This window comes from Sturnira hondurensis, unplaced genomic scaffold (genome assembly GCF_014824575.4).
Source record: "Sturnira hondurensis isolate 20B ecotype Veracruz unplaced genomic scaffold, ASM1482457v3 Scaffold0016462, whole genome shotgun sequence".
NCBI lineage: Eukaryota > Metazoa > Chordata > Mammalia > Chiroptera > Phyllostomidae > Sturnira > Sturnira hondurensis.
In genome coordinates this window covers 868,272-885,794 of record NW_028089093.1, presented here as the reverse complement: position 1 = coordinate 885,794, position 17,523 = coordinate 868,272, and the positions used below count along the sequence as shown (strand labels likewise).

The window sequence follows — 17,523 nt, the reverse complement described above, 5'->3', positions numbered from 1 at the left end:
CCCAGTGCTGTGTCCAAATCCATATAATAATACACTTATTATGATGGATTTTACTTCTCTTTTGCCCAGACAGGCTACAATAAAATTGGGCTTATATTCAACCTGTTGTTGTTTCTTATTGTTTGCCATAGCTTTCATTATAATATGAGGAAAAGTACTTAGAGACTGCCCTCAGGCCATCAGAAAGATAAATCTCTTTAACATAATCTTTATTCAGTAGTCTCTGTAGTTCTGCAGAAAAGTTATATTTGAGAGCGTGGTTTTAGATTCTTTTTTTTTTCTTTTCAATATATTTTATTGATTATGCCATTACAGTTGTCCCATTTCACCCTATCATTCCTCTCCACCCTGCACTCCCTCTCCCACCCACATAACCCCCCTTTAGTTCATGTCCATGTGTCTTAAGTTCTTTAGCTTTTACATTTCCCACACTACTCTTACTCTCCCCCTGTCTATTTTCTACCTACCATCTATGCTGCTTATTCTCTGTACCTTTTCCCCTTCTCTTCCCCTCCCACTCCCTTGGTGATAACTCTCCATGTGATTTCCATTTCTGTGGTTTTGTTCTTGTTCTAGTTGTTTGCTTAGTTTGTTTTTCTTTTAGGTGTGGTTGTTAATAACTGTGAGTCTGCTGTCATTTTACTATATATGTTTTTTACCTTCTTTTTCTTAGATAAGTTCCTGTAACATTTCATATAATAAGGGCTTGGTGATGATGAACTCCTTGAGCTTGACCTTATCTGAGAAGCATTTTTATCTGTCCTTCCATTCTAAATGAAAGCTTTGCTGGACAGAGCGATCTTGGATGCAGGTCCTTGCCTTTCATGACTTGGAATACTTCTTTCCAGCCCCTTCTTGCCTGTAAGGTCTCTTTTGAGAATTCAGCTGACAGTCTAATGGGAACTCCTTTGTAGGTGACTGTCCCCTTATCTCTTGCTGCTTCTAGGATTCTCTCCTTCATTTCAATCTTGGGTAATGTAATTATGATATGCTTTGGTGTGTTCCTTCTTGGGTCCAACTTCTTTAGGACTCTCTGAGCTTCCTGGACTTCCTGGAAGTCAATTTCCTTTGCCAGATTGGGAAAGTTCTCCTTTATTATTTGTTCAAATACATTTTTGACTTGTTCTTCTTCCTCTTCCCCTTCTGGTACCCCTATTAATTTGGATGTTGGAAAGTTTAAAGATGTCCTGGAGGTTCCTAAGCCTCTCCTCACTTTTGTGAATTCTTGTTTCTTTATTCTTTTCTGTTTGGTTGTTTCTTTCTTCCTTCTGGTCCACTCCATTGATTTGAGTCCCAGTTTCTTCCCATCACTATTGGTTCCCTGTGCATTTTCCTTTGTTTCACTTAGCATAGCCGTCATTTGTTCCTCTAATTTGTGACTAAAATCAACCAGTTCTATGAGCATCCTGGTCACCAGTGTTTTGAACTGTGCATCTGATAGGTTGGCTATCTCTTGGTCACTTAGAAGTATTGGCTCTGGGGCTTTGAGCTGTTCTTCTTGAGCCATAATGTTTTGATCTGTTTGCACCTGTTATATATGAGGGGCAGAGCCCTAAGTTCTCACCAGGGTGGGGCAACCCAGACGCTATATGTGAGGGCGGTGTCAATAGAGGGGCAGTGGTGTTTGTTCTGCTCTCTCTCAGATTTCGGTCTTCTCTGCTGCTTCCCGCAAGCAAACTGGGCCCCTTGGTGCCGGCTCCCAGGTGTGTGGGCCTGTGCACCCTCCAGGACCCTGTGGATTTCTCCAACAAACTCTGTGAGCCTGGGAGCTTCTCCTGGCACCTCCACCCCGAAAGTTTTTCCAATTGGTGCTTTTAGGCTTTAATTCCCATTGCTGGGGCCCTAGCCTGCGCAGTCTGGCTCCCTGCTTGATCCTTTGCCTGCTTTATCTGTGTGTGACCACAGTCTGCCAGCCGCCTTGTGACCTCACTCGGTCTGCCTGTTGTCACCACACGCCTGGGATCTGCCAACCGCCACCTGCGTGCCTGGGTTGGTCCAGATGCTTTTTCCTGCACGACCCTACTCTGCCAGCCACTGACTCCACCCCTCTTACTGGTCTGGCTGAATGGTTTGTTGTTGTCGAACTTAAGTACAGTTCAATTTTCTGTGTTTTGGTTGCATTTTTGTTACTAAAACTTTGTTGTCTTTAAACTTGGTTATGCAAGGAGGCACAGTGTTTCCACGTATGCCTCCATCTTGGCCGGAAGTCCAGTTTTAGATTCCTGATTCTTGGATCAGGTAGCTATAGAAATCAGCCTGTTCTGTAGAAAATAGTCTTCCAGCAATTTAAATTTTTACAATCCAGAGATAACTATTTAGAGCCACAGGAAATTATTTACCAAGAGATTCCTGAGGCCCTGGAGGAAATTAGTGAATAAGGATTTATTCCCACAGAGTGATTTTTATTATAGGCAGTTTTCATGATGCTATAAATTTTGTCATTTTTAAGAATAATGGACTCTTGAGTTACATGTTTTTATGTTTTTCTCAAAAAATAGGCCTTTCCAAAGTTGAAACAAAAATATAAGTTAGGATTTTGTTTTGTCATATTTTTGTTGTAGATATAACTGCAAACTGTTGGACACTTTCTATTGGGTGTTGCCCCCGGTATGATTATTATATAAGCATCAATTGGAGTATTTTATGCAGGATTCTTTCTTATTAGAGAAATAAGAAATCAAAATGCAAGAGAGCAACAGAAGTGGTTTACAATTGGAGGGAAATATTTGTGGGAAAATGTTTAAATAGCTTGACATTGTACAAATAAAGCTACTTAGTTTGGGAAACATAACTCTCACAAATTAAGCCTTCAAACATACATTAAAATATTGATTATTTGAAGCTTAGGACAGTGACCTATTCTAGATAATTGAAATGGTGCCTTAAATATTGAAGTCATTTTATTTTAACTGTCTTTTGTTGCAAAAATTTTTATGTGCTTTGTAAAATTAAATATGTAGGACTTTTGGCCAAGATGGAGGTGTAGGTAGACACACTGTGCCTCCTTGCACAACCAAAATAAGGACAAAAATTTAGAAACGAAATAACAACCAGAACTGATAGAAAATTGAACTGTATGGAAGTTAGACAGCTAGGGAGCTGAAATAGATGCATTCATCCTGACCAGTAGGCAGGGTCGAGTCAGGCAGCTGAGCAGAGAGGGATCGCTGCACAAGAAGTGGTGACACTGGGCGCACGAGGCACTCCAGGCACACAAGGCAGCAGCGGACGGACCCTGGGCATGCAGGCAGCAGCTGGAAGACCCCAGGCATGGGGTGACAACAGGCAGACCCAGTGAGGCACTGCATGCAAGGCACCTGGCTGACCGGGCAGCTGTCTCACATTTGCGCACAGATAACTGGGGAGCGAGACAGACCTCGAAACCCAGGGTCCCAGTGCCAAGAAATAAAGCCTCAAAACACCAATTGAAAACACCTGTGGGGGTTGACGTGCCGGCAGGGGCTCCCAGCCTCACAGGAGAGTTCATTGGAGAGACCCATAGGGTCTTAGAACATACCCAAGCCTACCTACCCGGGAATTAGCACCAGAAAAGCCCAATTTGCTTGGGGGAAGCGGTGGAAGGGATTGAGGTCCAAAAGAGAGCAGAGCAAGCACCATTGTGCCCTCTCGGACCCCACCCCCCACATACAGCATCACAATCCAGCTACTGGGTTGCCCTGCCTTGGGGAACACCTAAGGCTCTGCCCCTTACTACATAACAGGCGTGACAAGACAAAACAAAATGGCCAAAACAGAAGAACAGCCCAAAGCTCCAGAAATAATACAAGTGACCAAGAGATAGCCAACCTATCAGATGCACAGTTCAAAGCACTGGTGATCACAATGCTCACAGAATTGGTTGAATTTGATCACAAATTAGATGAAAAAATGACGGCTATGCTAAGTGAAACAAAGGAAAATGCACAGGGAACCAATAGTGATGGGAAGAAACTGGGACTCAAATCAATGGAGTGGACCAGAAGGAAGAAAGAAACAACCAAACAGAAAAGAATAAAGAAACAAGAATTCACAAAAGTGAGGAGAGGCTTAGGAACCTCCAGGACATCTTTAAACTTTCCAACATCCAAATTAATAGGGGTACCAGAAGGGGAAGAGGAAGAAGAACAAGTCAAAAATGTATTTGAACAAATAATAAAGGAGAACTTTCCCAATCTGGCAAAGGAAATTGACTTCCAGGAAGTCCAGGAAGCTCAGAGAGTCCTAAAGAAGTTGGACCCAAGAAGGAACACACCAAAGCATATCATAATTACATTACCCAAGATTGAAATGAAGGAGAGAATCCTAGAAGCAGCAAGAGATAAGGGGACAGTCACCTACAAAGGAGTTCCCATTAGACTGTCAGCTGAATTCTCAAAAGAGACCTTACAGGCAAGAAGGGGCTGGAAAGAAGTATTCCAAGTCATGAAAGGCAAGGACCTGCATCCAAGATCGCTCTGTCCAGCAAAGCTTTCATTTAGAATGGAAGGACAGATAAAAATGCTTCTCAGATAAGGTCAAGCTCAAGGAGTTCATCATCACCAAGCCCTTATTATATGAAATGTTACAGGAACTTATCTAAGAAAAAGAAGGTAAAAAACATATATAGTAAAATGACAGCAGACTCACAGTTATTAACAACCACACCTAAAAGAAAAACAAACTAAGCAAACAACTAGAACAAGAACAAAACCACAGAAATGGAAATCACATGGAGAGTTATCACCAAGGGAGTGGGAGGGGAAGAGAAGGGGAAAAGGTACAGAGAATAAGCAGCATAGATGGTAGGTAGAAAATAGACAGGGGGAGAGTAAGAGTAGTGTGGGAAATATAAAAGCTAAAGAACTTAAGACACATGGACATGAACTAAAGGGGGGAATGTGGGTGGGAGACGGGTGTGTAGAGTGGAGGGGAATGAAAGCGGAGGGGAATAGCATTTTATTATGCTATTATGCTCTAATAGCATAATAAAATATTTTTTAAAAGGAAAAGAATATATATATATATAATACTTATTCTAATTCAGAGTCATCTGTCTGAACACTAGTCAATATAACATACTGTCAATTCATATACACACTGTTGTTAGGAATGTTCTTTGACGCTATCCTAATCATCATAACTGGTATTGGAGTCTTTTCCCCATGATATTACTGTATTTCGTGTGTGTGTCATTATTTTCTTAACCTTGACCTATATTATCAGTTACAAAGGGATACCACTTAAACACACACGTGTGTGTGTGTTTTTACATAGATGAAAACAAGTTTTACATGCTTTCAAAATGGAGGGAGGGACCTATGATTTGAATTATTTTAATTTAGGATCACCTTTCTGAACATGAGTTAATATAATATGCCATTCACTAAGGTCCTGTTGTTATGTGCTATTTGTCCCATTCTAAATCATCTTCATCTACTATGTACTGCTTTCTTCTTTTTCCCTCTCTAGTGTTTTCTCTCTGGTCTTTGTAGTTAGTTCTTACCTTTACCTAAATGTTTCTGCTTATAATGGGATACTTCTTAACTTTCAGGGTTTTGTTTTTGCTTTAAATAAGAAATTGGATGCCAGATTATCTAAATAAACATAAATAAAGTGTTTCCGAAACTAAATAGCTTTATTTATACAATGTCAATTTGCAGAGGGTGCCAAGAAAGTATTTTGAGAGTTAAATTTGACTTGCTATAAGCATGGGTCCTGCCAGTTCATAAAGCTGGTGGTTTTGTATCTGCTGAAGCCATAGTAATATCAGATGCATTTGCATCAGTTGTAAGATTAGGCCTCCGCTCTCACAGGCTCATGGGAGGGCTCACGTGAGAAGTCATAATAATAAACAAAAAGTTGTCGTTGCCTAAGCCAGAATTGTAAGAGACAGCTGCCCCTTTCTCACCACAAACCATCTGCCTATAGGTCTGGGCTTTCTGTAGAAAATCTAATTTTCTCTCTCCTAGTTATTATTGGCCTTGAGTATTTGGCTCCTCAAACAATTTCGTGTAGTGAAAGTGGCTATAAAATGGAGTTTTGTTAGTAAAACCTTGCTTTAATATGGGTTTTTCCATTATAGATCAAGATTTTGTAGGTTTAGAATATTTAGTTACTAGATAGAGAAAAGGTGCCACAATAAAAGCTTTTTCAATTATTTAAATCAACTTGTACTTTTGAAGATCTTTTAATATTAAAAAGTAAATTCTTCATCTTTTAAAATTTTGAATGGCCAAATCATTCACTATTGCCCAAGCTTCTGGAGCTACAAGAAGGCTATGATCCACACTTGCACTTTTAAGTTTTAGTCCGTTCATAGTATACCTTAAGTGATATAATTATCACCTGTTATAGACAGTGCAGCTTTTCAAAAGAGGGGTTTTTTCCCCTTTAACATTCACTTTATAAATAATTCATTGTGGAAATGGGTCATAACTGGACTGTCTATACAGGGTGGGGCAAAGTAGGTTTACAGTTGTTTGTATGGAAAATAATAAGTAATAATATAAGAATAAACTCTAGGGGATTCACAGTTGTAAACCTACTTTTGCCCACCCTGTGTTCTAGTAACTGCTTAAAAGAGTGACTGTTATTTCTAAGAGAATACCAAAAAGAAGTACTAACTTAGTTTTCAGAAAAATAATTATGATTATTTCATATAGCTGAAGAATTAATTAGTAATATGGACTCAAAACTGCAACACTTGATTTCACACTTTTTAATTTAAAAATTAAATTGGAAATATTCCAATTTAGGACAATATTCCAATTTAATGGGATGGAAAAACAGTAGCTTGTCTTAGAAGCATTATAAAGTTGTCTAAATACCCTTTTTAAAACTCTGGTGTGAAGCTTGGATCCTGTTAGGCAGGCTTTTCTGTGGGCGTATTAATTCACATTCCACCTGTCAGAGAACCTATAGGTAAAAACATTAAACCACACCCTCTGTTCTGACCTTTTCCTCAGGGAACACTGACTAGAATCCCTTGGCTCGCTGTGAGAGGCTATTTGAATAGCTTAGTTCGGAAGAGGTTTTTACTTTTGAATTGAGTGAAGCTTCAAGAACAAGGGAAATAATATTGCAACTACATTGCTCAAGACTGCTACTGTGGAGATTTAAAACTTGACCTTCCCTGCCAGGTTCGACTTGGAAAGGTTTCTTATTTCTACAGATGTATTTGATACTGAAAACATTTTAATTGTTCAGCCAACTAGATACTTATATTTTTTTATTCTTCCATTCTTAGAGGGTTTAGTTAATTATTCTGGTTAAAAAGGTGTTTCATTACTTTCACTTTTGTTTTTTGTTGTTTTCTTTTTTTGATGAAGACTGAAAGATCTAGTTCTTGTTTTTTTGGTTTTTTTAGATTTGTGAGGGGTTTTTTTGTTTAGTTTTTTATGAATCAGCTTTATAATTTTATTGGATAGTGCTAAAAAGATGTTTTCTTACTGCTCTGGTATATCTTGATAAACTTAAAAAGGACTTTTAATGTAATGGAAAACCGATAAAGTAAATGAGGAAAATTGGCAGCTGCATTTCCTAGGATGGATTCTTACAGGACCTATTTGGCAACTGTCAAACTCAGTGGCTCATGGTTGGAAGAACAAGATGAAGACGTTTATGAGGTTGAATCTCGTGTGCCTTTACCACATCCATTTCCTCTATGTGAACATTTGGATGAGAGTAACTCAGTAATTATTAATACTTCTATTTTTCATTTTATTCATAAAAGAAATGGGCACATTTTAAAGCTTATTTCTAAAATTTCACTGCCTAGCCCTCCTTATTCAGTAAGTATAAAAATTTTTAATACTTTTAGTTTATACTTAATTTAAATGCATTTTCATTTTTTAAAAAATAACACTGTATAATGAGAAATGAAGTTTAAGTATCTGTAGGGGTACATGGAATAGAATCTTGTTTGGTTCACTGTGTTACTACTACTCATTCATCCTGGATGTATTGAAGGGCTGAATTTTGGTCTCAGAGCCCCAACTTGTCTACATTTTTAATTCCAGAAAGCAGAATGAGATAATATTACAGTTCTTCCATGCCGGGCAAGTTGTTTAAAAAGATCCTACTTGTCCTAAAGAATCTTGCTTTTTATGTGTTCATGATGTCAGTCCTGAGTAAAAATGGAATGATTGTATTTGAGGAAATAGGCATTGTGAAAACTAAAATAGCTAGTTGTCACTGAGCCCGTTAGGAAATGCTTACAATCATAGGGCATATTGGCCATAGTTCCAGACAAGAAAAAAGGAGATCTGGATTCTAATTTTAATTTTCTAGCTAATTCCTTAAAGAACTTATTTTCAGTGTTTTTAATATGTCAACTAATCCTCTGAAGAAATACCATATTTGGTTTTCATGTGAAATGTATTTTTGTAAACATTGTTCAGGATACAAGTGTTTAACAAAATAGGTTGGTACTTCAGGATCATTTGACTGAAATACGTTGTGAATGATTTACAACAAGTTATTCAGTATAAGTACTGAGTAAAAGCTACCCAGCACTTTTTATGACTTTAATGGCTTCAACTATAATACACTAGCTAATATTTAACGAGCCAGATGGTTTTCAAAACAGTTTTGTTACTGCCCCTGAAACTTTTCTATTAAAGTGACAGAATATTTCCTGATGCTTTCTATGTACTTTTAATAAAATGATAGGTTTCTTAAAATACTGAATATGAAAATTTTATATATTTCATATCTGTTAAAGTTTAGGCATTATGTAGGTTTTAAGAATAAATCATACCTCAACTGGGTAGAAGAGGTTTTTTAAAAAAAATATAAAGTGTTTATATGAACATTGGAAGAGAATTTCTTATTCCACTGAAGTGAAGGTACTGTCTGCTGTGATTACAAAATTTATTGGCTGAGTTTACTGTATTTGATTCTTCCAATTTTTTGTTTTGTTTTAGAAAATGAAGTTATTCCTTGTGGTCTTATGGCAAACATTTAAATGCACTTTAAGGCTGACTTAGGTCCTGTTGAGATGTACAATGTGAATATAGAAACAAAGACTTAATTTTCTTGTCTAAAAGTATTTTTGTTGTAAATGCTCTGTTGTATTTGTAGAAGTAAATTTGAAAAAGGAAAAAGACTCATATTCTTTTTAGTTAGAGCTTTGAACTCTTTTAGTGATTTCATGCATTTACTAGGCAACTAGTTTATAATGTACAGAAAAAGTAACATATATACATGTAGAAACAATTGATACATTTTTAAAATATAGGCTGTGGCTATAAATTCAGGAGTGTAGTTATATAAAAATTAGTTCATACTTTATGATAATGTTTCTTTATAATAAACGTTAATGTATATTATTCATATTTAAAGGGAAAGACTCTTTTATCAGTCTGAAGTAAAAATACATAATTTTATCTATGTTGCAGTAACATATTTTAAGAAATACTTTTATTAAAAATGTATGCTTAATTTTCCAGTATGAGTTTTAAATAGAATAATTGCACAGTAGGTACATTAAAAATTTATTTAGAGTAGCCATAGAAAGCTTTATTTAGTTACCATGAAATCGGTTTGCTATAGCAGATACCACTCAGATGTGAAGAGCAGGTCTTTAAAAATGAAATATTCTTAAATTCTATAATTTTATAATATGTTATTGATACCTGACTATAAATTAGAAATTACTCCATGTGATTCATATCTTAAGTTTAAAACATGGTAATATTTTTAATATACTTAGTACTTTATATAATTTATAAATTCTTATGACATTGTGAACCTATTATAAATGTATATGGTTATTACTGTAAAAATTTTTGATAGTGTTGATTATCTAGGACTAATACTTACTTTGAGCTCAGTTTTTTTCCCCATGTAGTTGTTTCAATAAAAATAGATAGCAGTCAGCAGCCTGGAAAACTAAGCCAGAGACAGTGCTTTTCTGTAATTTCATGTAGCTGTTAACACTGATCACTGTTTTTTGAGAGTTTGGGCCTTGAGTCTGTACAGTGCTTGGGTGTCATATTGTCGTCTTAATTGTTCTCTAATGTGATCAGCATGTACAGGTGACGGCATTTTAAGGAGGCTTGTGTTTATGGGTAATGCCTCTGTGTTCCAAAGGTTTGAAAGTAAACTAAATATTCATATAGAGTCTTGTAGATACTTCACAAATGGATAGAAATATAGTTGTATTTAAAACATGGGTAATAAATGTAATTTCATTTTGTTTAACCCTTGTGATTTTATTCATTGATGCCATTGTATTAATCACATCAGTTCCTCAAAGTGTGCAACAGGACTCACAGTTAATAAATAAGTATAAATATAAATGAAATACAGTTTATCATAGAATATATAGTTACGTAAAATTCTTTAACAAATACAAAAAGAACCTATGTCTTACTAACTTTTTATATCCTCTTTATACAGTAGAAAGCAGATCTTGTGATGTAAAGTGGTTTATTTCCAAAAGAAGCAATTTTTTTTTGCTTCCTAAAACTAGAATACATCTTTTATGGCAAGTTGTTCACAGCTAATCTGCTTGTCTACTGACTTACACCTCTGCTGATGTTAGCATGTACTAGAAATATTAAATGACTACAGTTCAACAATATTTCTTTATTTTTTAAAAAATTTGAAAGCTTTAATGGGGAAGTGACATTGGTATTCCTAATACTGTTTTCCTTCATGTATACTTTCTCTCCTTGTTTAGCTCGAACATGCAAAAGTTACACAGACAGAGTTGATGCGTGAGTCCTTTAGACAGAAACAAGAAGCGACTGAGTCCTTTAAGTGCCAAGAGGAGCTGCGGGAGCGCCTTGTGGAGGAGTCCAGGGCCAGAGAGCAGCTGGCTGTGGAGCTCAGTAAGGCCGAGGGTGAGCAACTTGCCATTGGCAACCAAGGGTGGGAAGATTTCAACTCTAAATATAGAGAGTTTAATGCAAGCCAGGTTTGGAAACCACTAATCTATTCTAACAAACAGTGAACATTGAAGAGTAGTTGTAATTTGTCTTTAAATTACTCCAAGTGATTTTTTAAAACTTGGAGTAATTTAAGTATACTTTTTGAAGTATATTTTTAATTATAAAAAAGTGCTTAGTAGAATTATAGAAAGTGTAAAAAAATTTAGAAATGGATGATTGTGGGTTGTTACCATAATCCCACCATCCTAAAACAGCTCTTGTAGTCTAAAGATGAGGAAACTGAAGCTAAGAGATGTGAGTAATTTTTCAGGGTCACCCATAGACATGATGATACCAGGCTTTAAGCCTGTAAAGCCCCATGCTGTTTACATCCTACAGTGCTGTTGTGAGTGTTGTCCTTCCAGAATCACTTAAAATATCAACTTTCTCTGTTATATTTAAGGTGTGATTCAGGTCCTTCCAGAATCACTTAAAATATCAACTTTCTCTGTTATATTTAAGGTGTGATTCAGTTCACAATCATCTGATTTATATTAAGCTTCCCAGGAATCTATCTATTTATATCTGTTTAATAAAGTGAGTTAATCCCACATAATGTGATACGTTAGCATAGCAAAGTAATAGAAAGTTCAGAGGAATTTTGTATTTAGACATAATGGTTCACAATAAAATAATGCATTGAGCATACTATAGTTTCTATCAGCAGCAGCAAATTCATGCAGGACTTTTAATAGCTTGGAATGATTTATTTTGCCTGCAGCAACCCCTTTCATTGTTTATATAAAACCTAATGGTACAATTTGAAGTAAGTAATAATCCCAGTCTCTGTTAATTTTATCTTATAGGTGTCATTGATGGCTATGCAGATGAAAAAACTTTTTTTGAAAGGCAGATTCAGGAAAAAGCTGATATAATAGATCGTCTGGAGCAGGAGTTGTTATGTGCAAGTAATAGATTACAAGAACTAGAGGCAGAGCAACAGCAGATCCAAGAAGAGAGAGAATTACTGTCCAGGCAGCAGGAGGCTATGAAAGCAGAGGCGGGCCCCGTGGAACAGCGTATGTATTTTTAGACTTTGTATGAAACAGTCCTTAGAGGTTCGAGGTGGCTTTTTTCCCCTTTCATTGGTAACCTTATTGGTAAATGTCTTATTAGCCAACTATGTAGAATCAGGATTTTTTAATTTTCCTTTTGACAAATTTTAACAAGAAAAGTTAACCCTTCATTTTTCTTTAAACCTCTGTCTCAAGAGAAAGGTGCATATAATGAGGCAGGATATTTTTTAAATAATGTAAGGTTTAGTTCTTTTAATAGCAGATAAGGAGCAAAAATATACACTTGGGTTAAATAACTAAAGCACTGAACTGGCACCAAACCCAGCAGGTGGGGGCTGGGTTTCGGCCTGCAGGAGAACCCCTTGAGAAGCTCCGTGGCTGTTCAGAGCAGACTGACGTCTAGTTTCATCTAAGTAGGAGTTCAAAGAATATATGAGTTTGCCAATAACCTTTCATCTTTTCTTCAGTGAGGAATTAGATAACGTGTTGAAGTAAAGGGTGTTTAGCCATAAAAACATACATGTCAGTTTTTGTAATAATGGAACTGAAAATCCATCCATCATATCCTCTCACTTTTATAGTTCACATGCTGTGGGAATTGTGTATAGTTTTACCATTTGAATCTTACCAGTTTAGAAATACAACATAGCTTTTTCTGTCACATTTGTAATTTGTTTCTGGCTGTTCAAATTTGTTCAACACAGGTTTGGAGTTGGGATTTTTAATGTGGAAAGTATACAGGTCATATATGTAAAATATTCAAGAAGCACTGGTACATCTCAGAATGTTACTGATGGTAATATTCAGTAGTTTGACCTTTTACTTAAATTCTTTAGTGTGTGTATATTATCCTATTTTAGGGAATGGGAGACATGTAAATTATATTTCTGTTGTGTATGTCCTTGTTTTGTTTTTTTCTGTTCTTATAGGACTAGTAGATGCTGCAGTCGGTGCAGCACCTGGATCAGGTGTGTTCATACAATTGCATGGCCCATCTTTGGGTGACCCTTGGACTTTTCATCCAACTAGCATAGCTCTAATTATGCGGTTGTGTTTTATACTAACTTTCTCTGTAACAAAACCTTTTCTTACAGTAAAAGTACATATTTATATTTGAAGTCAACAACTAAGATTTGTAGTGTCCATCATCTTATATCTATTTTTCCAGGGATTAATATCATTTAGATTTTTTGTTATAAAATTTGGTTTATTAAACACTTTTACTTTAACAAATACATTAAACTCTTGCAGCCTATAACTTTTCACAATGCTGTTTCTAAATCAGGAAATATATAAGATGATGGTATCAACAGCAGCAGTGAAATTCCATAAAGAGACTTTCTGGTTGATTTACTTTTATATTAACATCTAAGTCAGTATTGTTTTAAAAGAAATGCTATTTCCAATATTCCTAGTCCTGAGTACAGTGTTAGCAGACCAGTTAGTATAAAGACTCTAGGGTTTTGTTTCTTCTATTTTCTGTGTTAGTGGATTGTTTTACTTTACTACATATAGTTTATTTTTGTATGATTAATATTAATGATAATAGCTAACAGTTACATGGTGTTTACAACATGCTAGGCACTATTCTTTACATATATTAACTTATTAGATCCCGCAGTAACTTTTGGAGATCAGCAGTATTACTATTCCCACTTTATGTATAAGGAAAACAAAGCATATCATGTTCCGTGTCACATAGTAGATAAGTGGCAGAGCTAGGATTTGAACCCACAGTCTCTACTCTAAAACACTACACCACACTGCCTTTCTTGCTTGTCAGCTTCCCTTGCTACATACACGTGTGAGCATACAAAGACTAACTCAGGAATATGGATCTAATAAGGCGCAATACTAACAGAAAATTCTGATTGCAGTTGTATTTTCCTGTAACTCTTAATAGCCTTGGTTAAAGATTCACAGTATTTGATCTTCTTGTGTACTGTGTATGCATATAAAAGTGACTTTATAGATTTAGAATAAATTGATTTTTGTCTGAGGTGAGTTACTCCTATACTTGAATTTAATTAGATTTTGTTCTTTTCCTTATAGTAAAAATGGGGTTTTTGTTGTTGTTGTTGTCATTTGCTGTGCTATTTTCATAAAAAGTACTGTTTTCAGTGATAGGACATACTTTTTTTGGTCAGTTCTGTATAATTTGATTGTCTACTAATATGGAATGTTATTTTGACATTTTCATAAGAATTTTTTTCTACATGTGTTTGAAATAAAACATGTCATTAGGTAAAATTTAAACATAGTTATGGGTGATTCACTTCCATAGTGTCACTGTGATTTAACAGTATATTTTTCCATTTCAAACAGAATTACTACAGGAGACAGAAAAACTAATGAAGGAAAAATTAGAAGTACAGTGTCAAGCTGAAAAAGTACGTGATGACCTTCAAAAACAAGTGAAAGCTCTAGAGATAGATGTTGAGGAACAAGTCAGTAGGTTTATAGAGCTGGAACAAGAAAAAAATGCTGAACTAATGGATTTAAGGCAGCAAAACCAAGCACTGGAAAAGCAGTTAGAAAAAATGAGAAAATTTTTAGATGTAAGTATTCTCAACTTAAATATTGATTTTTTTCAGTGGAATGTTGCTTGCTGCTATTCTAGGTTATGAGTTTTAAATTATGAAGAGTCATGAATTTTGTATTTTCATCTATATATGTCTTTACTAATTAATTAAAATGTACATTTCCAATTAAAAATTACAAAATTATTAGAATCAATAGAATTAAAAACAGTATAGACAGATTATGAAGAAGCCCTACCAGTTAGCCTTTCCAAATTCATAGTTAAGAAGCTATCCTAGTATTTCCTTTAACCAGTAGCCCAAGCAGGTGAGGATCTAAGGGCAAATTAGCTGCCATTGTTTCACCCACAAAAGATGCACATGCAGGTAACAGTGTTCCTGTTTCCAAGGGACTGGAGCAGTCGGCATGCTGTCATTACTCCCTTCCAAAAAGATGTCACATCTCTAATTTCACATTGAGTTTCTTCTTTGGGTTTCATTTAAGCCTGAAGTTCTCTTCACAGATCAGAGAATCAGATCCTTGTACATTATATAATTTTAGATGTAAAACTTAGATTAGGATGAAAGAAATTGATTTACTAACCAATTTCTTCCATCCATTTTGTTTAATAATTAAATTAACAGTATAATTCCTCCTTTGTTCAAAAAAAGTAAATTCATTTTAAGGAGATTTTAACATTACTCTTAAGAAAAAAGAAATGTGCTTTAAATAGTATTTAAATGCTTACATTTTTGTTGAAGAGCCCATGTAGGCTACATACCATGCAAAAAAAAAAAAAGTAATCTTTTAAACCTTTTGGTTTGGAGTATTCTGTCGTCATCTGTTGTCTTCAAACAAAACTGTACCTATTAGCAAAAGGATGTGAGGGAAACAATTGCTTCAATAAACATTATCGAAGCAAACATTATCTTCAATTATTATTATTATTAAATTTCAGGAGCAAGCCATTGACAGAGAACATGAGAGAGATGTATTCCAACAGGAAATACAGAAACTAGAACAGCAGCTTAAGGTTGTACCTCGATTCCAGCCTGTCAATGACCATCAAACAAGAGAGGTAAGAACTTTACTGATGTATTCTGCCTTATAATAATTTATATACTGTCTGTAAGATAAAATGCCTATTGTGAAAAACTTAAAAGGAATTACCTCTAGTGTATGTGAATCTTCAAAATCAGGAAATTAAATATTACTTTCACGAGAGAAAGTTTTTAAAACTCTAAAAATTGCTTGTATTAATATTTGGAGTCATTTCTACTTAACATTTATCTTCTAGGATTGCCCAGTTAAACAAACTTCCCTACTCATTTTTTTATTCCTCATGCCCAACAAAACTGATCAAATGAGTTATCTATATTCATTCACTCTTTACTTCCCCATCTCGCATTCTGTTCTCCATCCACTCCAGTGAAGTTTCTGACCTCTGTCTCAGTGGCATTTCTTATCCTCTCCTCTGTTGAAATTGTTCTGTGGTTACCGACAGCCTCATGGCTGTATCCAGTAATCGTTCATCTGTCTTCATTGTACAATAGCTTTCAGAGACATTCATTTACAGCCTGCTTCCTGAAACACACCCTTCGTTTAGCTTCTGTGACACCCCTACTTCTTTCTCTAGTCTTTGTTTTTTGACCCAATATAAATGGTAGAGGACCCCAAGTTTTAGTGTTGGGCCCCCTTGTCTTTTGTATTTATATTCTTTTCTAGGGAGTTATATGTAAATGACTCCACATTTGTATCTCCGGCCCTGGAATCTCGGTTGAGCCCCAGACTTGAATATTCAGCTGCCAACTCTACATTCCCACTTAGGTGTCTCAAAAGTAACGTGTTCAGAAGAGGGCTCCTGGGGCCTACCTGGGCCCCAACAAGAAAGACAAGAGTAAAACGTGTCCCTTCATCTCAGTCACCTCCACCCTCCTCGTTGCTAAGACCTCGAACTCGTTCTTGGTGCCATTATTTCTCAGCCCTGCATCTAGTCTGTCGGTGATTTTCCTGTTCCTCTCACTTTCATTCGTCTCCCTGAATCCTCGCTGTTGTCATTTCTTCCTTGGGAAGTTTTGGAGCCTCCTTACTGCTCCTTCTTGCATCTACTCTTTCACCTACACTGTGCATTTTCTCCTCCTATAAAAACATAACCAGAACTCCATATTTACCAAATGAATGCTACATGAATGAGGGAAGATTCATTGTATAAATTGTTAAAATGGCTTATCATGGTTATCAACAGATTGTGCTTGGGGTTAGACCATCCCAGTTTGAATCATGTCTCTGCCCTTTTCAGTTATGTGACAATGGCTAAAGTCACTTTCTAAAACTTATTTAGCCATTTCTAAAACAGAGATTGTAATAGAACTCGTCCCCTAGAAGTATTGGCCTACTATATAATGAACACTTAAATTTAATTATTATTTCTGAAAATAATTTTTATTTTTTAAAAAGTTTTTAGTCTAAAGCCCTGGCTGGTTTAACTCAGTGGATTGAGCGCAAGCTGTGAACCAAAAGGTCACCTGTTGGATTCCTAGTCTGGGCACATGTCTGAGTTGCAGGCCAGGACCCCTGTGGGGGCGTGCAGGAGGCAACCACACGTTGATATTTCTCTCCCTCTCTTTCTCCCTCCTTTTCCCTCTCTCTAAAAAAAATAAATAAGTGAAATTTATTAAGAATTTATAGTATATAATTTCTATGTAGTTTATTGGATTTTATTTCTCTTAAAAGCATTACACAGTATAAAATGGCTATAAACTCAGTAAGATTAATGTTATCTATATTTTTATTGAATAAAAGTAATCTGATATAATGTGGCATTATCTCCTAGACAGTGGAAAAGTTATCAACCTTCACAGAGTCTGTAATTATTGGCCTTATTTCTAACAAACATATTTTCAGCTTTTGAAAAATAGCTCTGCATGATGGAGGTGTAGGTATATACATTTTGCCTCCTCCCACAATGCAGAGAAGTACAACAACCAATTTAAAAACAAAAAATAACCAGACCTGCCAGAAAATCAAATTGTATGGAAGTCCGACAACCAAGGAGTTAAAGAAGAAACATTTAT

At 35.8% G+C, this 17,523-nt stretch overlaps 1 protein-coding gene across 2 annotated transcripts in view; it reads left to right on the top strand.

The window, feature by feature from the left end:
- Nucleotides 1–17,523, top strand: part of AKAP9 (A-kinase anchoring protein 9) — a 181,130-nt gene that overhangs the window by 119,849 nt on the left and 43,758 nt on the right. Inside the window, exons 1-5 of one of the 2 annotated variants that reach the window (XM_037066079.1) lie at nucleotides 7,408–7,769; nucleotides 10,664–10,826; nucleotides 11,720–11,932; nucleotides 14,255–14,487; nucleotides 15,408–15,527. In XM_037066079.1, the coding sequence (XP_036921974.1) occupies nucleotides 7,524–7,769; nucleotides 10,664–10,826; nucleotides 11,720–11,932; nucleotides 14,255–14,487; nucleotides 15,408–15,527 (975 nt within the window). In that variant the 5' untranslated portion in view covers nucleotides 7,408–7,523. Of the gene's footprint in view, nucleotides 1–7,407; nucleotides 7,770–10,663; nucleotides 10,827–11,719; nucleotides 11,933–14,254; nucleotides 14,488–15,407; nucleotides 15,528–17,523 lie in introns of those variants that run through there. The other variant, XM_037066078.1, reaches the window with a different exon arrangement.